The sequence below is a fragment of the Thunnus albacares genome, chromosome 17 (genome assembly GCF_914725855.1).
Source record: "Thunnus albacares chromosome 17, fThuAlb1.1, whole genome shotgun sequence".
Lineage (NCBI taxonomy): Eukaryota > Metazoa > Chordata > Actinopteri > Scombriformes > Scombridae > Thunnus > Thunnus albacares.
The window spans coordinates 19,606,133-19,627,647 of NC_058122.1; the positions used below are offsets into that span (position 1 = coordinate 19,606,133).

Consider the following 21,515-nt stretch of genomic DNA (forward strand, 5'->3'; position numbering starts at 1 on the left):
CCAATCTGTTCAACCGCACAATAAACTAGTAGAATTTCAAAATGGGGACAGTGGTAAAGTTCATATACTTTCCCAAAGTTTTAGAAAACAAATTAATTTGTTTTAGTTAATCTGGTTGTATCATGCTTTAATCTTAAACTCACAGTAATTGTGGGTATGAAAAAAATATAAAAAAATATAAACTGTCAATGTATGAAGTAACTGTCAATTAATATTAATTAATTAACAATTAAATGTAAAGTAATCGGGTAAAGTCATAGTTACATGATCATTTGTTAATGCTGAGCATCAGGAGTTCATGTCAAATCCTGCATTAATTAATGCATTTTAGTTAAATACATGATTTGTACTTTCATTATAAAGTGTTACCAAAATTCATTTAATTCAGGAATGTCGTGGAGAAACAGAAGAGTTAATTAGTAATGCATGGATATAAACAATCTAAATAATTATATTTAATATATAATAATTAAATGTAAAGACATTTGAAGTCACAGTTAGATGCAATATATGCTGTTATACAAAAAACATAAGAACAATAACAATGACAATATTAACAGCAACAAAACTATTATCATTATCGTTTTTATTGTTATTATCATTAAATGAAATGTTACGTTATTTAGTCCTAGTTTTAAAACTAGATTGGGTGATGGTAGTTGACATTCAGTGATGTAAATTAAACTCCAGAAGAAGGCCGAGTTAAAAATAGGCTGCTCTCTTGAAATGCACGTGGACTATCAATTTAACATTTGAACATCTTTTTCGTGGCTTTTTGTGTCCAAAGGTCACTTTTTTTGTAATCATTATTTTCTCAGATACCCTGTTAAATTTCATGGTGATATAATCTGTTTCGTTCATAATTACAGACAAACAACGTTTTGAATATGCTTATTCTTTTATTTGACTTTGAGACATGATAAAAACAAAGAGCCTGTCATCATGTGATGGTCCTCTGTTGCAGCTCTTTAGTGGTACTGCCTTCCCAGGGAGCTCACAACCACAGCCAGGAACTTCTGGAAAACTTCTTGGACCTGCGCAGTGAAGTCATTGCCCATCTTGCTAGCAACCACAATGGTCAGGCAGTCAGCCAGCAGCTGCAACATAACAAGCAGAAAACATCAACAACATGAAGGGTGAGCTGTTTTTGGAATGATTATTGAATATCTATAATAATAGTCACAGCGGTTCCATAACTCATTACCTTGAAATTATCAGGGTCCACGTGCAGTTTCTCGGAGTGCAGCACGCTCAGCTCGGCATAAGTTTCCTTGATGTTGTCCATGTTCTTCACAGCCCGGTCCAGACCGTGGAGGATAGTTGTTCCATGTTTTGCAATCATCGGGTTTCCCTTGATGGCGGCGGCGTTGTAGAGGTTTCCAAAGTTGCCGAAATACCTCTGGCACCAGGGGTAGACGACCAGACACCTGAAAAAATATTAAAGAACACAAGTGTTTAAGATTGAGATCATTTGTAGCACAAAAAAAGAAAAAAAAAAACATTTGTGATTCTTTGGGACACGTTGTGTTCTGACAAAGTGCATCCAAAACATAAATCCTGATCCTTAAATAGTGTCTTGTTTAGGGTGTCATAAAGATTACGTCAGTACACTCCTGTTGATGCAAAATAACAAGTACACCTCACCTGGCAAGAGCTGCAGGACCCACAGACTCATAGTCCATGTTGGCGAAGATGTCCTGGATGGTGGCGCGCTCGAAGTCTGTCCACTCGACCATTTTGCTGTCGTCTAGATTGTCCTGTGCGGATCAGTAGATGCTTTGCTTCCCGGCACTAGATTCCCCTTTTAAAGCAATCCTGCTCCCCTCTCAGAAGCATGTGACTGGATGACAGTGGGCCGGTCAACCGCTGATTTAAGACAATGATAAGAGTATCTGCACGAGTTAGATTGTTTCTAAGAAAGACAAAAATAGCTTGAGGTACAAAGTATACCGCCCCACAGGGCCCCATCATTCAACAGGGCAAAACAATACAAACTTCCTCAGACTCACAATGATTCATATTTAAATAATAATGCATAGTAACGCAGTGTGATAATAAGAAGTAATGATGTCAAAGAAAAAAGTTTACAAGATATCTTGAAACTTATTTTCCCTTTGTGTCGTTATCTTTTGGTCAAACAGGCGTAAATTGAAAAGATCACAAATTGTTGGCAGAGCCACAGCATGATATACACACATACATGATGAACACAGTAACAAAATGCCAGTTTGTCACCCAGAGACTGCACAATAACAGCAAAAGAAACCGAGCAGGTTCCATGATCAGGACCTTGGACAGCGATCGTAAAATTTCGGTTTAAATACTAGTTTGACACTGTCAGCTGTACCGTCCTTTTTTCTGATTTCCCCACTGCTCATTGTAAACAGAAACGCTCAGCCATCAGTTTGTTGATTGCAATTATCATTTCATTCATTTCAGTGTGAACATTAGTGTCTACAAGTTTTTTTCTTCATGCAACTTCAACATGAAGCAGAACATCAAGGGTGTTTTCTGTCTCACTTGGATCAAATTGTCAAATGATCCTCTGTTAAAGCTGTGTTCAGATTTTAATCATAATTTTATCATCAATATGTATATATTATAATACGTGTTATTATAATACATATTATCAATATGTATTATCAATATGTGTATGCTCCTATGGTGGTATCATTTGCCCTTATTTTTGCCAGTAGCTGCTCACAGACCGTGACTGTCCCGAGTGTGTCCAATATATTTTAAATAATTTGGTAGATTACTGTGTTTTAGATTGAGTGATGTAATTTAAAGAGGCTCTGGGGCCACCATATGAAGATCTTTGTTTATCTCATGGGGGCTGCAACCTAACAGGAAACGCCCTCTGCAGCCTATCTTGGAGGTGGTCTCGGGTGTGTCCATGCTTTGTTTTAACTATAAAAACCTCCGTTGTTTGGGCTACAAAGCACTCAGCGACACTCAACCAACAGGCAAGATGACCAGTCTCACTGCTAAGGACAAAGCCAATGTCAAGGCTTTCTGGAATAAGGTATCTTCAAAGGCGGACGAAATCGGTATGGATGCCATCTCCAGGTAAATATAACTTAAAACAGACTGATGTAACCTGCTCCAACACTGATGGATTCATTTACATACTCACCTTTTTAATTTTCTACCCAGGATGCTGATCGTCTACCCGCAGACCAAGACTTACTTCGCCCACTGGAATGACTTGAGCCCCGGCTCTGCCAACGTGAGGAAGCACGGAAGAACTATTATGGCTGGAGTTGCTGATGCTCTGACCAAGATCGACGATCTGAAAGGAGGTCTTCTCAGCCTCAGTGAGCTGCATGCCTTCACTCTGCGAGTGGACCCTGCCAACTTCAAGGTGCAAATTCAAAATCATCAATACATGATGTAGTGTGTTTCTCAGACTTTGGTTTCAAGTCTCGCAAAAGGTTCATTTGTCATTAACAGGCACATAATGTCCTTATGTACAAGTGTAGATAATTCTGTTCCGTTCAAATAAAGCTGCATTGTTCAATTAGGTCTATACTGTACATATGAAGAATGGAGCACAGAATGAGCAACAACTGTAACAGCAAACATCTGGGACAGATGTATGGATGAGGAGATAAAAACTCCATATATCTAACATCTATGTGATTATCATCTTTTCACAGATTGCCTCCCACAACATCCTTGTGGTCATGGCCATCATGTTCCCCGACGACTTCACCCCTGAGGTCCATGTGGCTATGGACAAGTTCCTGGCTGCTCTGGCTCTCGCCCTGGCTGAGAAATACAGATAAACAGCTGGAGTAGAAGACGGAGACTGCAGCAAGAGCTCACTCTGCAAATAATAAATAAATGCATGAATTTAAAAAAAAATCTTTTGTGATTATTTTAGACATCAGGAGTAAACTGTGTTTCCAGTCTGTTAAACGGGACAATAAACTAACAGAATTTGAAAATGGGGACAATCGTAAAGTTCATATATTTCCCCAAAGTTTTAGAAACAAAACTAATTTGCTTTATTTAATTAAATCTACAAATGTCTTCCTTATGTGGAAATATTTAGCATAACATGCGAAACCACAAATGCAATGCTGTCATCTGAATATCCCAACAGTATAAATGCGTATAGTTCATATATTTTCCCAAAGTTTTACATGATCAGGTTGTACCATGCTTTAATCTGAAACTCACAATTATTGTGGGTATAAAAATTGTCAATGTATGAAGCAACTGTCAATTAATTAATTAAACATCCTGCATTCATCAATGCATTTTATTTAAATATATGATTTGTACATTGATATTCCTGGCTGCTCTGGCTCTCGCCCTGGCTGAGAAATACAGATAAACAGCTGGAGTAGAAGACAGAGACTGCAGCAAGAGCTCACTCTGCAAATAATGAATAAATGCATGACTTAAAAAAAATCTTTTCTTTGTGATTATTTTAGACAACACGAGTCAACTGTGTTTCCAATCTGTTCAACCGCACAATAAACTAGTAGAATTTCAAAATGGGGACAGTGGTAAAGTTCATATACTTTCCCAAAGTTTTACATGATCTGGTTGTATCATGCTTTAATCTTAAACTCACAGTAATTGTGGGTATAAAAACTGTCAATGTATGAAGTAACTGTCAATTAATATTAATTAATTAACAATTAAATGTAAAGTAATCGGGTAAAGTCATAGTTACATGATCATTTGTTAATGCTGAGCATCAGGAGTTCATGTCAAATCCTGCATTAATTAATGCATTTTAGTTAAATACATGATTTGTACATTCATTATAAAGTGTTACCAAAATTCATTTAATTCAGGAATGTCGTGGAGAAACAGAAGAGTTAATTAGTAATGCATGGATATAAACAATCTAAATAATTATATTTAATATATAATAATTAAATGTAAAGACATTTGAAGTCACAGTTAGATGCAATATATGCTGTTATACAAAAAACATAAGAACAATAACAATGACAATATTAACAGCAACAAAACTATTATCATTATCGTTTTTATTGTTATTATCATTAAATGAAATGTTACGTTATTTAGTCCTAGTTTTAAAACTAGATTGGGTGATGGTAGTTGACATTCAGTGATGTAAATTAAACTCCAGAAGAAGGCCGAGTTAAAAATAGGCTGCTCTCATGAAATGTACGTGGACTATCAATTTAACATTTGAACATCTTTTTCGTGGCTTTTTGTGTCCAAAGGTCACTTTTTTTGTAATCATTATTTTCTCAGATACCCTGTTAAATTTCATGGTGATATAATCTGTTTCGTTCATAATTACAGACAAACAACGTTTTGAATATGCTTATTCTTTTATTTGACTTTGAGACATGATAAAAACAAAGAGCCTGTCATCATGTGATGGTCCTCTGTTGCAGCTCTTTAGTGGTACTGCCTTCCCAGGGAGCTCACAACCACAGCCAGGAACTTCTGGAAAACTTCTTGGACCTGCGCAGTGAAGTCATTGCCCATCTTGCTAGCAACCACAATGGTCAGGCAGTCAGCCAGCAGCTGCAACATAACAAGCAGAAAACATCAACAACATGAAGGGTGAGCTGTTTTTGGAATGATTATTGAATATCTATAATAATAGTCACAGCGGTTCCATAACTCATTACCTTGAAATTATCAGGGTCCACGTGCAGTTTCTCGGAGTGTAGCACGCTCAGCGCGGCATAAGTTTCCTTGATGTTGTCCATGTTCTTCACAGCCCGGTCCAGACCGTGGAGGATAGTTGTTCCATGTTTTGCAATCATCGGGTTTCCCTTGATGGCGGCGGCGTTGTAGAGGTTTCCAAAGTTGCCGAAATACCTCTGGCACCAGGGGTAGACGACCAGACACCTGAAAAAATATTAAAGAACACAAGTGTTTAAGATTGAGATCATTTGTAGCACAAAAAAAGAAAAAAAAAACATTTGTGATTCTTTGGGACACGTTGTGTTCTGACAAAGTGCATCCAAAACATAAATCCTGATCCTTAAATAGTGTCTTGTTTAGGGTGTCATAAAGATTACGTCAGTACACTCCTGTTGATGCAAAATAACAAGTACACCTCACCTGGCAAGAGCTGCAGGGCCCACAGACTCATAGTCCATGTTGGCGAAGATGTCCTGGATGGTGGCGCGCTCGAAGTCTGTCCACTCGACCATTTTGCTGTCGTCTAGATTGTCCTGTGCGGATCAGTAGATGCTTTGCTTCCCGGCACTAGATTCCCCTTTTAAAGCAATCCTGCTCCCCTCTCAGAAGCATGTGACTGGATGACAGTGGGCCGGTCAACCGCTGATTTAAGACAATGATAAGAGTATCTGCACGAGTTAGATTGTTTCTAAGACAAAAATAGCTTGAGGTACAAAGTATACCGCCCCACAGGGCCCCACCATTCAACAGGGCAAAACAATACAAACTTCCTCAGACTCACAATGATTCATATTTAAATAATAATGCATAGTAACGCAGTGTGATAATAAGAAGTAATGATGTCAAAGAAAAAAGTTTACAAGATATCTTGAAACTTATTTTCCCTTTGTGTCGTTATCTTTTGGTCAAACAGGCGTAAATTGAAAAGATCACAAATTGTTGGCAGAGCCACAGCATGATATACACACATACATGATGAACACAGTAACAAAATGCCAGTTTGTCACCCAGAGACTACACAATAACAGCAAAAGAAACCGAGCAGGTTCCATGATCAGGACCTTGGACAGCGATTGTAAAATTTCGGTTTAAATACTAGTTTGACACTGTCAGCTGTACCGTCCTTTTTTCTGATTTCCCCACTGCTCATTGTAAACAGAAACGCTCAGCCATCAGTTTGTTGATTGCAATTATCATTTCATTCATTTCAGTGTGAACATTAGTGTCTACAAGTTTTTTTCTTCATGCAACTTCAACATGAAGCAGAACATCAAGGGTGTTTTCTGTCTTACTTGGATCAAATTGTCAAATGATCCTCTGTTAAAGCTGTGTTCAGATTTTAATCATAATTTTATCATCAATATGTATATATTATAATACGTGTTATTATAATACATATTATCAATATGTATTATCAATATGTGTATGCTCCTATGGTGGTATCATTTGCCCTTATTTTTGCCAGTAGCTGCTCACAGACCGTGACTGCCTCGAGTGTGTCCATATCTATATTATGTACCACATTATGTAACACAATATGTGTTAAATAATTAGGTAGATTACTGTGTTTTAGATTGGGTGATGTAATTCAAAGAGGCTCTGGGGCCACCATAAGAAGATTTTTATCTCATGGGGGCTGCAACCTAACAGGAAACGTCCTCTGCAGCCTATCTTGGAGGTGGTCTCGGGTGTGTCCATGCTTTGTTTTAACTATAAAACCCCCCCATTGTTTGGGCTACAAAGCACTAAGCGACACTCAACCAACAGGCAAGATGACCAGTCTCACTGCTAAGGACAAAGCCAATGTCAAGGCTTTCTGGAATAAGGTGTCTTCAAAGGCGGACGAAATCGGTATGGATGCTATCTCCAGGTAAATATAACTTAAAACAGACTGATGTAACCTGCTCCAACACTGATGGATTCAATTACATACTCACCTTTTTAATTTTCTACCCAGGATGTTGATCGTCTACCCGCAGACCAAGACTTACTTCGCCCACTGGAAGGACTTGAGCCCCGGATCTGCCAACGTGAGGAAGCACGGAAGAACTATCATGGCTGGAGTTGCTGATGCTCTGACCAAAATCGATGATCTGAAAGGAGGTCTTCTCAGCCTCAGTGAGCTGCATGCCTTCACTCTGCGAGTGGACCCTGCCAACTTCAAGGTGCAAATTCAAAATCATCAATACATGATGTAGTGTGTTTCTCAGACTTTGGTTTCAAGTCTCGCAAAAGGTTCATTTGTCATTAACAGGCACATAATGTCCTTGTGTACTGTGTAGATAATTCTGTTCCGTTCAGATAAACCTGCATTGTTCAATTAGGTCTATACTGTACATATGAAGAATGGAGTACAGAATGAGCAACAACTGTAACAGCAAACATCTGGGACAGATGTGTGGATGGGGAGATAAAAAAAAACTCCATATATCTAACATCTATGTGATTATCATCTTTTCACAGATTGCCTCCCACAACATCCTTGTGGTCATGGCCATCATGTTCCCCGACGACTTCACCCCTGAGGTCCATGTGGCTATGGACAAGTTCCTGGCTGCTCTGGCTCTGGCCCTGGCTGAGAAATACAGATAAACAGCTGGAGTAGAAGACGGAGACTGCAGCAAGAGCTCACTCTGCAAATAATAAATAAATGCAAGAATTAAAAAAAAAATCTTTTGTGATTATTTTAGACATCAGGAGTAGACTGTGTTTCCAGTCTGTTAAACGGGACAATAAACTAGCAGAATTTGAAAATGGGGACAGTCGTAAAGTTCATATATTTTCCCAAATATTTATATGATCAGGTTGTATCATGCTTTGACTATCTGTTAAATGCAAACTAATCACGTAAATGTATGGTGACTTAGTCATTTGTTAATGCTGAGCATCAGGAGTTCATGACACATTCTGCATTACTGAATGCATTTTAGTTAAATATAATATTTGTACCTTCATTATAAGTGTTACCAAAATTACGTTAATTCAGGAATATCGTGGTAAAACAGAAGAAGTGGTAATGCGTAAATAATTAATTATTTTGAAGTAAACAAACACACACACACACACACACACACACACACACACACACACACACACACACACATAATTATTGTGTGTATATAGATAATATAAATAATTACATCTAATATATAATAATTACATTCAAACACATTTAAAGCTGTTATACAATAAATAATGATATTTGATATTGTTAATATTAAAAACAACCAAACAATTATCAGTATTGTTATCATGGTTATTATTCTATGAAATGATACGTTACTAAGTCTTATTTTTAAAACTAGATGGGGTGATGGTAGTTTACACTCAGTAATGTTGTAACTTAAACTCTAGCAGAGCGCCGAGCTAAAAATAGGGTGCACCAGATGCGACCCAGCTGTTCCCCTCCCAAAAGCGTGCGATATGATGGGCGGTGAGCCGGTCAAGTACTGTGTTATGGATTTGTAACAGTGATAAGAGCATCTGCAACACTTAGATTGTTTCAGGGGTTTAGTGGTGGTTCAGTACAATTAGGCTCTCGGTGTGTCCGGTGTCAACATACGATTTTTTCTATATTGCGCAGTTTGTAATAATAATGAGAATGGATAAGTAGGCCTGCAAAAACTAGTTGAAAAGAAAACGTTGGCAGACGTCTAAACAACGTTGAGATTCAACCAAATTTCAAACATGAATTCATGATTATATATTATATTCGTTAAATTATTATATCATCATATTATATTCACATTTACTCTCAAAATGAGACAATTGACAAAAAAGTACCAATAAAACTTTTTTTTATCGATACGTCAGATACATCTACCAGACCTTGCATTGGCATGTTATAGTTTGTGCAATCAAAAAAACAAACAAACTAACAAAACAAAAAACAAACAACAACAAAAAACATACACACACAAAACTTTCTCTGAGCACGTCTTGAGTAGTAAAAGCCAGATAACGTCAACAGAATTACACGCCCCTACCACAATGTATCCCTCCGCCACACTCCACAGTGTGTGGAAACAAAAAGTGGGACTTTCATACTAAATAGGCCAAATTTTGGAATATAACAACTCGATTTAACTAACTGAGACTACTGAAGCATCAGATTAGTATCAATTGAACTTTGGAATGCATTTTACACAGAACAAAGGCTGTGCATTTTGGACCCCATTTTTCCTACAACTATTGTAATATATATATATAGTACAAAAGCTTTTCCTTTAACAATTAACTTTAAAGATGAGAGGCTGAGTTTAGTAAGACAACTTACAGACAAAGAATAACCTTTTTTCAATAAACCTTTTTTAATCCTGATTATCACAGAATACAATCAAATGAGCCAATAAATAAATAGGCTAGTGTACACACACTGGCATCAGGGATGCAAACACATGGTGTGAAAAAGTATATATTACTATATTCTATTCTATTCAGTTTCCCCACAAAAGTAAGTATTACTAAGGTCTGATTATGATAGCTCTATCACTGCCTATTCTGAATGGTTTGTTTGCATCCCTTTGAAATCCATAAAAACGCACATAAAGTTGGTTGAAAAGCCTTTTTTGAGCAGTGACACGAGGCTGTTGGTCATCAGCCTGAAAGATGAGCACATGAGATTTTCTTATAAGGTGTCTACAGTTAATCAGATAATCAGAGTTGACTTCTTATGCTTTTAAAGAGATGGGGAGGGAGAAGAAGAAAGAAGGATTGAGGAAGGGAAGGGAAACAGCTCGGAAACAGTTTTCGGGCGCATTACTGCCGACTAGTGGATTTGATCAGTTCCACAGTGCAAACTAAGTGCTCCCATTCACAACATTGTCCATTCTATAACCCAGATCCAATTTTCTGAGTTGGTGCAAATCCCCCCCTCGGTGTTGCACCCAACAACACAATGTCCACAATGTTCAAGAATCTCCTGGCAGCGTCCAACACCATCTTAATCCTTCCCGACTTCTCATGTATTTCAACAGCACAACTGATAACCATGGCAATGAACACCAAAAAGCTTTTCTTGTCCATGCAGATATTTTGTTTAGCTTATTCGTTTTCTGCTCCGGTTCTCTTTGCACCGCCACCATCTCGTCGTTTCTCGTCATTTTCTTAACAGCTTCGGCGTAAGACAATCACTTTTCTGCTGTGATCTTACTCACTTTTTCGATCCTTTTCGGGCACTGTGCTGACCCCGCACGGTGCTTCCTTCCCTTCGCAATGGAAGCACTTTGCTTGTTCCGGTTTGGTATTTTCCTGACCTTGAAACTCGCTTTGCGCGTCTGTGGTATATTGGTGACCAGCACAGAGCGCACGGTGAACAGGTGGGAGGAGAGGTGCAAAGAGGCGGGAGGTTCATTCAAATGAAGCAGCCAACAGACGTTTGAGAACCACGCCTATTTGTGGCGCAATGTCAATCCACTGATGGTTTGGCGATTTTATCAATAAGATCAAACTAAATTATTGCTGCAGACGTGCTGCAACAACAGATAAATGCACTGTTTATTTTAATAAACAATCTCTGACCAAAATCGGCACAGAATAAAAAGTTTAATGTTGTTAAAGCAGGAAAGTCAGTAAATCAGTCTGCACTGATCTGCACTGACAGTATCTGCTGTCCACAGCTGTTTATACTGTACGAAGAGCTTCTCCTTTAGTTCATTAAATCCGTGCTGCACTTGAAGGCAGCAGGACTGATATATATTGATAAATCCGCAGCCTCAGAAGTTTTTAATTGGTTGTTTTCCGTTTTTCCATTCACCCACAGTTAGTCTTACTCCCCAATAATATAGGCTACTGATAATATCAAATGTGTCTTTTGGACACTGCGCTATACTCCATGTGGATCCTGATCACCTCTGAGTATGTTGCCATGCACCTCTAAGGCTCCCTCACTGCTACAAAGCTCCTTGATCAATAGGTCCTATATTCTGATGGGTTATTTCTGTTGCTACAATTTATAGATGTTCATAAAATGTCTAACATCTGGGCAGCTTGCTGTAGGTAGATGCTAGCTCTGCGGCTGCGCCCAGGTAGGCTACTGCAGCAGAGATCAAGTAGGTTTGTCTGTGGACTCGCAGTGTCTACACGATACACCCACTTTACTATATGACACACCCACTTTGTTAGGGATGTGTGTGAAATGAATATCGATGAGACGGGACCACAAGCTTTGGCAAGCAGAGGTTCTTTTGAAAAAAATGTGATACCCTACTTTTGTGTTGTTTGGCATTTAAATAGGCTCACAGTCACTTAATTGACTTGAGTCAGTTCAGGCTCTACTTTGTCATATAGGGCCTACCAAAGGCGTGCACAATACAAAAGCCCAACATTTACTATGCAAAATAACTAAATCAACTTTTCTGTCTTTATTTATTTATTTATGCTTACGTCATTTTTGTGCTCCATACACGCCAGGTTGCAACCTCACCTAAAATTTCTTCAGAAAATGTACCTTTTCTAGTTATATTTCTATAATGGCACAGACGTTATAATCTGTGGTTGGTGCAATACGGACGTTGCATGTCCACTAGAGGGCGTCCCAAAAATATAATGTAAACCCAAATATAGTATGTTTTGCCCTGTATCCCAACGGGGTTAAACCCTTTTAATGTTTTTTGTTTGTTTGTTTTGTTTTGATTTGTTTTTTCTTTTACGTGGTATGGTATACTCACATATAAAATGAAAGATTGTCTTATTAAGCAATATCTCGCAATATACCATGGCCAGGAGTGAGATATTGCCTTTATAAAATGGTTACCAAATATTACAATATAGAAATTATAGACACAATCCAATAAAAACAGGTTTTTATTAAAAAACAATTACATTTCAAGAGCAATTTACAAGAAAGTAGTTCCCGGCTGCATGCGGTTGCTCTGCAACGTTAGAAAACTGCTAAAGCGAGTTTATTTATTCACATTAATTGTACACCCATAGAAAACTGTCCAACATCACTGAGGTCACATTGCAAAACGTTAAGCCTACTTATTTTGTTATGCATTGCTTGGTGTGGTGACAATGCTGCTCCACCTTCTCTGGACACCTTCGGCCACCGATAGTTCTGGGAGAGCTCTCACCTTTGTGCCCGCTTACGGACATTACCTCTCTTGCTTGAAGGTCCGCATCCAAAGGCTTTTGCACCACCATGGTGCTGCGGAGACAGTGGTTGGTGGAGCTCTGCGTCGTCCCTGTTTGCTTACAGATTGCGGACATTTTAACGGTAGCAGCTGAGTGATAATTACTGTACACATAGAACTGTAAAATTACTTTAAACATCATAGCTCTATACGCTCATTATACCAGTTATCAACCAATCAGATTGCGAGATTTTAACAGCCCATTTTATAATACTGTAACAATTATCCTTCTGAGCTTGTCAGAATTTACATGATTTTTTCATTTATGCATTTTCAAGTTGATGTAAACTTTGAACAGCATCAGATTACAACTCAGACTTGGCTGTCAATAGTGTTAGACTTTTTATAGAACCTGTAAATCAGTTTGGCGGTTATGTCAGGTCCCAATCTAACATTTCACTAATTGTGAAATTAGTGAAATGTTAGTGAAATTTGGGGGTTTTTTTTGTTTGTGTTTTTGTCATACACTTGAGGTTTTTGCATGTGTGTGTCTGTGCATGACAAAGTCTTTGGATATGAAACCTCACCTCTGCACTTGATGGACTGAAGATAGAGAAAAAACAAAAATACAAAGCAAAACAAAATCTGCGTCTATGCAATCTATGCACTATACGCATTGCCTCTGTGCACCATCTGTTCTGGTCGCCAGAATAAAACATTGGCATTACGTGCCACGCTATCTACGTTTCAACGCGTGTAATACGTAGCTTATTAACATTTCAACAAAACGTAACATATTAACATTTCCAAAATACGAACCATCTCAACATTTCTAAAGTGACGTAGTTCACATGCGATCTATATGAGCTGACTCAAACTTAGCTTAATGGCACTTACTCGTCCTGTTCTCTCCTGACTAGATTCCTGCTTGTGTGGTATCAGCTCTCAGATGTAAGCAAAAGCATCTGCTAAATAAATGAAATTGTAAAATTGTAAACGCAAAGTATCGCTGCCATAGTAAGGTCGATTGAAGGAAATAGCATTTTGCAGTTTTTCCAAGCAGACGGGATTGCCAAAGAGTAGCTACAGACCGTCACGACATCTAAGAACAATCACATAGCAACAGACTCAACAGTGCGCATACTGTCATGCAGTACAGAGCAAGAATCCTGAAGAAAAATGTAATATTTAATCTGACAATCTGTCGTTTTTTTATTTTATATCAAAGGTCACCTACGGTTAAATAAGGATTGGAGTAATTTTAAGCCACGCCCTGTGCTACTAGAGATGAAATAAGAAATTTAGGCTTATTATGACAGATTTTGTCTGCAAACTTACCGGTTGACGAATGAATAGATAGCTCTATATGGTTGAACATATTTTGTTTTTACCTGGCTAAAGCGATAGGTCCACTAGACCTCTGCTGTGACGCTCAGCATCTGTCCACCAGTGTGGTCTGACTGTGTGTGTCTTCAGATATGGACAGATGTGGCCTCACGCCCTTGTCCCTTAAATCTCCGCCCCCCGTACCAATACCAGACGAATCAGCTGGTAGTGTGATTGTAACCAATGTGTAAATCCAAAACGAACAAAAATCAGCAAGCAGGACTTGAAAGAAGGTTTGAAGGCTTTTGTCCGTTATCTGGAAATTGTTACAAATTGAATTTGTGGCTCAGTCATCACACCTCAGTCCAAGAAAGCTTTAGTTATAAGGAAATGTCTCTTTTGAACGCATGTCAGAGCCAGATCGATGACACCGTAATTAAATTAAATGGACAGTGAAAAAGTAGCCTCTACAACCACACAGAGACATGCCAGTTGCGCTGCAGTCTATATCAGCTAAGCTACTACAGGCCTTATGAAAATTTATCTTGTTGCCCTCTGGGCGGATCCACCCCTTGGAGGCTCTGGTATCCCGTTAGATAAGTCTTGCACACGTCATGTATTGGCAGCAAACTTCACCTGAGGTGACCTGGGATCAACTGACAACCAAATTTAATGTGAATCAGAATTATTAATTAGATTTGCCTGGTCTGTCACTTACCAACATAAATTTAACATACATGTTCTCTAAAATTTTGATTTAGACCAAGTTCCTCTCTTTTTTTATTTGTTATGGCATATTGCATGCTGTAAACAACATGAGTAACCTATAATTGTTCAGAAGTATGTAGTAAATGAAGATGATGAAGATGAAACTACTTAGAGTCAAAACTAGTTTTTTGATGTAAGAACTAATGAATTTTAGATTCGGTCAAAACTAACATTTATTTATATAAAATATGCCACTTCAGGGTTGTGTTAACTCTTCAGATTGTGCAACAAACAACAACAACTTATTTGCAGTTTGGCACATATGTAAATGTGTATTTATAACACCGATACCAGAACACTTACTCTTATAATATACTTTAAATTCGTTGTTTTCAGTGGCTGTCAGTGGGTCTTTTTGTTTTGCATTTTCAAAAGGAGTGCACACTAATTTATTTATATTGAGTTTTATGAATTCAGATAAATTGAAAAAACCTTATCATTAATCTGTAGTTGAGTGCGTGTGGGGTCATGGGACCCCCCTTATGTGTTTATCTCACGCAAGCTGCAATGTATCATCTGGAGCCCTTCCAAATGCCACACAGCCTATCTCGGAGGTGACCGGGTGTGCCCATGTCTTGCCTCATGTATAAAAGCCCCCAGAGTTTGGGCTGATACGGTATTCAACTCAAACCAATCAATCACCGAGCAAAATGAGTCTCACTTCTAAGGACAAGTCCGTAGTCAAGGCCTTCTGGGCTAAAGCGGCTGGCAAGGCTGACGACATCGGCGGCGATGCTCTGTCCAGGTAAATATGATCCAAAACTGACTGATACTGTTCCGAAAATGTATGTTTATTTATTTATTTATTTATTCATTTATTACTTATACTAACTCATTCACTCACTACCCAGGATGCTGGTCGTGTACCCCCAGACCAAGACTTACTTCTCCCACTGGAAGGACTTGAGCCCTGGCTCTGCCCCCGTGAAGAAGCACGGAAAGACCGTGATGGCTGGAGTTGCTGATGCTGTGTCCAAGATCGACGATCTGAAGGGAGGTCTTCTCAGCCTCAGTGAGCTGCACGCCTTCACCCTGCGTGTGGACCCTGCCAACTTCAAGGTAGTTATCGTGATTAACACCATAATTCAGTAAATTGTGGTACTTTAGAAGTTAGATAGAATTTATTCCACAGGTCCCCCAAAGTGTGCAGATAAACACTTAAAATTCCCTTGTAAAATATATCACCATGTTCTTTATTCACTGTAAAATAGATTAGGTTTATGACCAATTGTGTGTTTTTTAGGGTGTGTCACCTTGAGTGACCCCGGGAACAGTGCAGTATACGGAATTATTTGGACATTCACAGATTTTTTTTTTGTTTACTCACTGTGCACTCCTGCGTATTGGATTTGAAATGAAACAATATGTTGTAGGGGCGCAGTAACATATAAGGATAAATTAAGATCCGTTTAAAGAAGTCCCCATCAAAGCGCTGTTCAGTCATCGGAGTGCAAGAAAAAAGAGGACAGAGGATGCGACGGAAACAGGGTGATAAAAATCAGTGATGCACACTAGAAGTTACTCGTGGCTATCTTAGCCTTCTAATCCCTGGTCGGAGACTCTCAGTAGGCCTAATATATACAACCTAGGGCCTACTTCCTAAATTATGAACAGAAGAAACATACGTTAGAAGGGGCGTAGGGGTTATGATCATCTTAGCCTTGAGAAACAAGCTGGCGATTGATTTAAAACTCATTATGCTCTTTTCACAGATCATCGGCCACTGCCTTCTTGTGGTCATGGCCATCATGTTCCCCGCTGACTTCACCCCTGAGGTCCATGTGGCTATGGACAAGTTCCTGGCTGCTCTGGCTCGTGCCCTGTCTGAGAAATACCGATAAACTGCAAACTGCAGGGGCAGATGACGGACAGCAGCATGGGCTTCAATACTCTCTGTTAGTCCGAAGATGAATAAATGATCAAAAGCAATGAAATTTTCCTGGTTGTTTGTGTGGTTGAGTGATTTTTTTCTCGATCAAAGGGTTTCAAGTCAACAGCATGCATGACATCAATTTAATTCAAATAAACTGTCAGCAGCATTTTATTATTGATAGAAAAATATAAAGAGCAGAGGGTCCTTGTTTTGTTTTTTGACATGCATCATGAATCACCAAAGGAAAACAGGTCAGAATGAATGCAGAATAAATTCAGACTCTTCTCACTTATAATTTCGAAGAATAAGTTCAAGGGACTCTCTATTAATACTACTATAAAAATAAATATAGGCCACAGTACACAATTTATACCGTGAAAAACTTATGTTCAGAGGTGGAAGTATTAGGGATCGTTGGTCAAAGTTGCAATACTATCGCAAGGTGAGAACAGGTTTTTTAAATCAATTATTAAGTCCTATTCACATTTTCGACACAATACACTAAAAAGTAAAAGTACTCGTTTTGAAGTGACCACTTTCAAAAATGTTAAATTATGATATATAACGAATCATTATTGAATAATATCTAATAAGACGTTATACTTAATTCGAATTCATAATGTCATTATATATATATATATTATTTATTTATTTATTTATTTATTTATTTATTTATTTATTTATTTATTTATTTATTTTATTTATTATTTATTTTTTAACCATTTAAGTTGTAGTACCATGTCCAAACAACCAGGTGGCGAACAATTCCATCTGAATATCATACATCATATATTATGGATGTATTATAAGAGCTTTAGCTTTAGAGTTTTACAGACGTCTCTTTTCTCTTACAGTGTTGGTCTATGAGGAAAATGCTTTTTGGGCCGCAGGGGGATTTTTCGCTGCAATACCGCAAGTGGCCACTGGGGGGAAAAAATGGCTGCAAGGCTGAGCGGCGGCGCCCTATCCAGCTCTTATTATACATCCCTGTCAATATATATATATATATATATATATATATATATATATATATATATATATATATATATATATATATATATATATATATATATATATATATATATATATATATATATATATATATATATATATATATAATAACATCAGTATTTTTGTCTCTCTGTCATTTTGAGATATTGCATCGTAAATTCAAAATGACGGAGGGTAGAGGAGATGCAGTAGCTCAGGACTATCTGTTAAATCCTTTTATTCTCAGAGAGAGAGAGAGAGAGAGAGAGAGAGAGGTAAAAAAAAAAAAAAAAAAAGTTTTTCCACCAAATAAAATGTTAGAAATACTTTAATCGAGTTTTCAATAGGCTGATATTTTTCTTGTACATTTTTTTCTGTGACTGAAAAAACATCTGTCCACTCCAATGGACGTTATGCACCAAAGGGGTATATTCTGCCTATCAGGCCTATATATAGATTCTGCCTTATTTCATATGTTTTATTTAAAAAATTATGATATATATGTGTGTTTGTGTGTGTGTATTTGTGTTTGTCAGTCTGTTAGCTTGTTAGCCTGTAGATTCTGCCCTTTTTGTATGTTTTATTTAAAAATATGATATAATTTACACTTGAATAGTTTTATTAAAAAACAATATTAAATATTCCTCAGATTGTATCCTTCATTTCAATGGTTACAGTCTGGTTGCATATAAACATGTAGGTTTATACGAGGAGAGGGATGTGTGTGCATGATTGCGTTTGAGTGTGTGGTGAGAGAGAGAGAGAGCGAGAGAGAGAGAGAGAGAGAGAGAGAGAGAGAGAGAGAGAGAGAGAGAGAGAGAGAGAGTGTGTGTGTGTGTGTGTGTGTGTGTGTGTGTGTGTGTGTGTGTGTATTTGTGCTGTCAGTGTTGGTGGAATCAAATGATACTATGATCCTTATTTTTATTTTTATTTTTATTTTATAGTCATGTCATAGAGTATATAGATATAGAGTATGTTTGTCCTCTCTCTGTTCCCGTTGGAAAATCATTGACTTCTTTTGAAAATTGATGAAATACAGTATGTTAGTAGGTTGTAAGTGTTGGTGGAAGAAGGTATGATTCTTGTTTTAACTGTTTCTTAAAAGTAGTCCACTTTTTTGGCCATGCCATTGTGAAATGAATAAAATGTTTTTCAGATGTCCCCCCTACTGTTGTTGTCATTTAATGTTCCTATGTGTATTAATACCATTTTCTCTTGGTAAATGTTAATATCTTAATAGGACTTTTTTTTTTTTTTAACCATTTTGATTTCCATTGAGTCACTTTTTATACCGTTGTTGCATCAACTCCTAATTCCTTCAAAATACAATATAATTTAAAAAAGAAAGTTATTCGCATGATTTTTCACTTTTTTAAGAGTATGCATGTATATAAATAATGTAAACAATTACGTTCAATATTTAATATGTATAATAAATAATTAAAAACGTTTTTGCATTTTAATATTTTGTACCTTATTTGAATATTCAGGCTATATCTAGCCTACTTTGTTCTTCTACCCCCTTTTCTTTTACTCCACTACATTTATTTGACAGCTATAATTATGTAATAAAATATGACGAATTCTTATGGATCACTAGTTAAAATGCACCAATGTTATAATAATAATAATAATAATAATAATAATAATAATAATAATAATATATGCATAGAGTACTTTTGATCCTTAAGTACATATGATATGTTGGATAATACTTCTGTACTGTAATGTTTGCCAGACTTTTACTTGAATCTCATTTCAGATTGCGGTATTGCAGCTTTGACTAAAAGATCTAAATACTTCTTCTACCACTGAACATTTATATTGTGACCTATTTCACAATACAAATTTTTACATCGTTGTGAATTGCAACAGCAAATACGTTTTTGCTAGAAACGTACAGTAATGCTGGCTGAAGGTTTACAATACATCAATAACATGAATTACGTTTGCTCTCAACACAATGAGAAAAAGTTGTTAATTAACGTGTTTGTTAAGGTGCAAAAATGTTGATGTTGAAAGTGTGAGTGGCATTTTCAGAGACAACTTGATTCTTTATGTCCAGCATCTGCTAAAAGCATTATCCAAATTTTTTTTGGTTATGTTTAGCCACTGCTGCACTTGGTTCAGGTTAGAGAAAGATCATAGTCTTCGTCTAATACAGAAAAAACGGCAATGACTTGAAGCTCAGCATGTTTATTAACATCTGAAACGAAACGACCATCTTAACTAACTTTAACCAAAGTGCTTTTGCTGCCTGGATCTAACCACACCCTCACTCCGGGCTTCATTCATTCGATAAAACGTTGCATATGAACATAATCCAAGCGACGTTTTGTGAACACAGTGTAATAGGGAAAAGAATTTAATAGACGTCATTTTGTGATATGACCACAAACACAGACTGGGGGAAACAGCTTGTTGGATATGCTTATTGTTTTATTTGTTTATGCTCTTGAGACATGATAAAACCAAAAGCTTTTAAACAAAATCTCAGCATGTGATGGTCCTCTGTTGCAGCTCTTTAGTGGTACTGCCTTCCCAGGGAGCTCACAACCACCGCCAGGAACTTCTGGAAAGCTTCCTGGACATCAGCATTGAAGTCCTTGCCCATCTTGCTAGCAACCACAATGGTCAGGCAGTCAGCCAGCAGCTGCAACACAACAAGCAGAAAACATCAACAACATGAAGGGTGAGCTGTTTTTGGAATGATTATTGAATATGTATAATAACAGTCACAGCAGTTTCCATAAATCATTACCCTGAAATTATCAGGGTCCACGTGCAGTTTCTCGGAGTGCAGCACGCTCAGCTCAGCATAGGTCTCCTTGATGTTGTCCATGTTCTTCACAGCACGGTCCAGACCGTGGAGGATGGTTGTTCCATGTTTGGCAATCATGGGGTTAGCCATGATGGCTTCGGCGTTGTAGAGGTTTCCAAAGTTGCCGAAATACCTCTGGCACCAGGGGTAGACGACCAGGCACCTGGGGAAACATGTAAAAACATCCATAACTCCCAATTCTATGAGTGTCAATGAACACATTACTGCTTCTTTTGTGTATTTACATGAAGGAAAATGAAAAACAAACAAAAAAAACAACATGTCACACCTGGCAAGAGTTTCAGCGCCCACGGTCTCATAGTTCATCTTGGAGAAGATGTCCTGGATGGCGGCACGCTCGGCGTCTGTCCACTCGACCATTTTGCTGTCTTTAGATTTGTTTTACGAATCCTGCTTTGTCAGTGCCAGATGCGTCTTTTATTACAAACGCTTCTCTCCTCCCAGTAATTTGTGATTGGATGAGCTAGGGCAGTGGGTTGGCCATGTATTGCACTGCGGATTCGCAAAAACGATAAGGACAGGACAGATCTGCACTGCTTAGATTGTGTCTGAAGCAGGACGAAGTGTTCTGCAACTTGCATGCAATCTGACATCATCCAAAAATTACGGTCTATTGTGAGTTCTCGTAAATACACTAAAACACTAAAACAAATTATTGTATAAGAATTGGGCGTGGTCAGATTTGTAAAGCGCTTTAATGATTTTTTATACTTTATTGAGATATTATTTGAGTTCGTTTCACTGATTATTTTTGTTGGAAAGCATCCCATTTGAATTTTAAAGACAACAAGTAGGCCTATTCTGATTTCTTACCTATTTGCAATAAATAATAACGTTCATTTTAAAATGAAACGGTGATGTGGTTTGATTAACCACACAAAAAGTAATAAATCCAGTAAAGGGCGTGCCTACACGTCAGGGGGTTCTGGCTACATGTCCAGACGTGATATATCAATTGAAAATAAAACGGACAATCAGTGAAACGTATGTTGACTAT

General features: G+C 37.7%; 6 protein-coding genes across 8 annotated transcripts; 3 read left to right on the forward strand and 3 right to left on the reverse strand.

Moving 5' to 3' along the window:
• Positions 1-879: 879 nt before the first annotated feature.
• LOC122967110 (hemoglobin subunit beta-like) lies at positions 880-1,860 on the reverse strand. Its single transcript, XM_044331562.1, has 3 exons — positions 1,645-1,860; positions 1,205-1,427; positions 880-1,097 (listed from the first exon to the last, which is right to left on the reverse strand). The coding sequence occupies exons 1-3, from the start codon at positions 1,734-1,736 to the stop codon at positions 969-971; spliced, it is 444 nt and encodes a 147-aa protein (XP_044187497.1). The 5' UTR covers positions 1,737-1,860; the 3' UTR covers positions 880-968.
• Positions 1,861-2,936: 1,076 nt separating this feature from the next.
• Positions 2,937-4,406, forward strand: LOC122967107 (hemoglobin embryonic subunit alpha-like). Of its 3 annotated transcripts, none has more exons than XM_044331559.1 (4): positions 2,937-3,069; positions 3,157-3,364; positions 3,660-3,746; positions 4,301-4,406. In XM_044331559.1, exons 1-4 carry the CDS (start codon positions 2,972-2,974, stop codon positions 4,340-4,342), a joined length of 435 nt encoding a protein of 144 aa, XP_044187494.1. In that variant the 5' UTR covers positions 2,937-2,971; the 3' UTR covers positions 4,343-4,406. The 3 variants fall into 3 exon arrangements, with proteins under 3 accessions (XP_044187494.1, XP_044187493.1, XP_044187492.1); XM_044331558.1 differs by having other exon boundaries at positions 2,939-3,069; positions 3,660-3,784; positions 4,339-4,406; XM_044331557.1 differs by lacking the exon at positions 4,301-4,406 and having other exon boundaries at positions 2,939-3,069; positions 3,660-3,857.
• An 896-nt stretch (positions 4,407-5,302) lies between these two features.
• Positions 5,303-7,656, reverse strand: LOC122967111 (hemoglobin subunit beta-like). Its single transcript, XM_044331563.1, has 4 exons — positions 7,584-7,656; positions 6,067-6,288; positions 5,628-5,850; positions 5,303-5,520 (listed from the first exon to the last, which is right to left on the reverse strand). Exons 2-4 carry the CDS (start codon positions 6,156-6,158, stop codon positions 5,392-5,394), a joined length of 444 nt encoding a protein of 147 aa, XP_044187498.1. The 5' UTR covers positions 6,159-6,288; positions 7,584-7,656; the 3' UTR covers positions 5,303-5,391.
• On the reverse strand, positions 5,303-20,940 carry LOC122967113 (hemoglobin subunit beta-2-like). Its single transcript, XM_044331570.1, has 4 exons — positions 20,787-20,940; positions 20,438-20,660; positions 20,177-20,329; positions 5,303-5,367 (listed from the first exon to the last, which is right to left on the reverse strand). Exons 1-3 carry the CDS (start codon positions 20,876-20,878, stop codon positions 20,201-20,203), a joined length of 444 nt encoding a protein of 147 aa, XP_044187505.1. The 5' UTR covers positions 20,879-20,940; the 3' UTR covers positions 5,303-5,367; positions 20,177-20,200.
• LOC122967114 (hemoglobin embryonic subunit alpha-like) lies at positions 7,372-8,329 on the forward strand. Its single transcript, XM_044331571.1, has 3 exons — positions 7,372-7,516; positions 7,604-7,811; positions 8,110-8,329. The coding sequence occupies exons 1-3, from the start codon at positions 7,419-7,421 to the stop codon at positions 8,236-8,238; spliced, it is 435 nt and encodes a 144-aa protein (XP_044187506.1). The 5' UTR covers positions 7,372-7,418; the 3' UTR covers positions 8,239-8,329.
• Positions 15,419-16,747, forward strand: LOC122967118 (hemoglobin subunit alpha-1). The gene is made up of 3 exons (XM_044331577.1): positions 15,419-15,558; positions 15,665-15,872; positions 16,526-16,747. The coding sequence occupies exons 1-3, from the start codon at positions 15,464-15,466 to the stop codon at positions 16,652-16,654; spliced, it is 432 nt and encodes a 143-aa protein (XP_044187512.1). The 5' UTR covers positions 15,419-15,463; the 3' UTR covers positions 16,655-16,747.
• Positions 20,941-21,515: the final 575 nt, after the last annotated feature.

What these genes read in the sequence shown, in the direction of transcription:
- LOC122967110 (XM_044331562.1), bottom strand. Translation starts at nt 1,736, where the DNA reads ATGGTCGAGTGGACAGACTTCGAGCGCGCCACCATCCAGGACATCTTC. An exon ending in GGTCCTGCAGCTCTTGCCAG is followed by an intron (nt 1,428 to 1,644) that starts GTGAGGTGTACT and finishes ATATTTTTTCAG; the next exon opens with GTGTCTGGTCGTCTACCCCT. An exon ending in TGGACCCTGATAATTTCAAG is followed by an intron (nt 1,098 to 1,204) that starts GTAATGAGTTAT and finishes GTTATGTTGCAG; the next exon opens with CTGCTGGCTGACTGCCTGAC.
- LOC122967107 (XM_044331559.1), top strand. Translation starts at nt 2,972, where the DNA reads ATGACCAGTCTCACTGCTAAGGACAAAGCCAATGTCAAGGCTTTCTGG. An exon ending in GGTATGGATGCCATCTCCAG is followed by an intron (nt 3,070 to 3,156) that starts GTAAATATAACT and finishes TTTTCTACCCAG; the next exon opens with GATGCTGATCGTCTACCCGC. An exon ending in ATGTGGCTATGGACAAGTTC is followed by an intron (nt 3,747 to 4,300) that starts CTGGCTGCTCTG and finishes ACATTGATATTC; the next exon opens with CTGGCTGCTCTGGCTCTCGC.
- LOC122967111 (XM_044331563.1), bottom strand. Translation starts at nt 6,158, where the DNA reads ATGGTCGAGTGGACAGACTTCGAGCGCGCCACCATCCAGGACATCTTC. An exon ending in GGCCCTGCAGCTCTTGCCAG is followed by an intron (nt 5,851 to 6,066) that starts GTGAGGTGTACT and finishes ATATTTTTTCAG; the next exon opens with GTGTCTGGTCGTCTACCCCT. An exon ending in TGGACCCTGATAATTTCAAG is followed by an intron (nt 5,521 to 5,627) that starts GTAATGAGTTAT and finishes GTTATGTTGCAG; the next exon opens with CTGCTGGCTGACTGCCTGAC.
- LOC122967114 (XM_044331571.1), top strand. Translation starts at nt 7,419, where the DNA reads ATGACCAGTCTCACTGCTAAGGACAAAGCCAATGTCAAGGCTTTCTGG. An exon ending in GGTATGGATGCTATCTCCAG is followed by an intron (nt 7,517 to 7,603) that starts GTAAATATAACT and finishes TTTTCTACCCAG; the next exon opens with GATGTTGATCGTCTACCCGC. An exon ending in TGGACCCTGCCAACTTCAAG is followed by an intron (nt 7,812 to 8,109) that starts GTGCAAATTCAA and finishes ATCTTTTCACAG; the next exon opens with ATTGCCTCCCACAACATCCT.
- LOC122967118 (XM_044331577.1), top strand. Translation starts at nt 15,464, where the DNA reads ATGAGTCTCACTTCTAAGGACAAGTCCGTAGTCAAGGCCTTCTGGGCT. An exon ending in GGCGGCGATGCTCTGTCCAG is followed by an intron (nt 15,559 to 15,664) that starts GTAAATATGATC and finishes CTCACTACCCAG; the next exon opens with GATGCTGGTCGTGTACCCCC. An exon ending in TGGACCCTGCCAACTTCAAG is followed by an intron (nt 15,873 to 16,525) that starts GTAGTTATCGTG and finishes CTCTTTTCACAG; the next exon opens with ATCATCGGCCACTGCCTTCT.
- LOC122967113 (XM_044331570.1), bottom strand. Translation starts at nt 20,878, where the DNA reads ATGGTCGAGTGGACAGACGCCGAGCGTGCCGCCATCCAGGACATCTTC. An exon ending in GGCGCTGAAACTCTTGCCAG is followed by an intron (nt 20,661 to 20,786) that starts GTGTGACATGTT and finishes ATGTTTCCCCAG; the next exon opens with GTGCCTGGTCGTCTACCCCT. An exon ending in TGGACCCTGATAATTTCAGG is followed by an intron (nt 20,330 to 20,437) that starts GTAATGATTTAT and finishes GTTGTGTTGCAG; the next exon opens with CTGCTGGCTGACTGCCTGAC.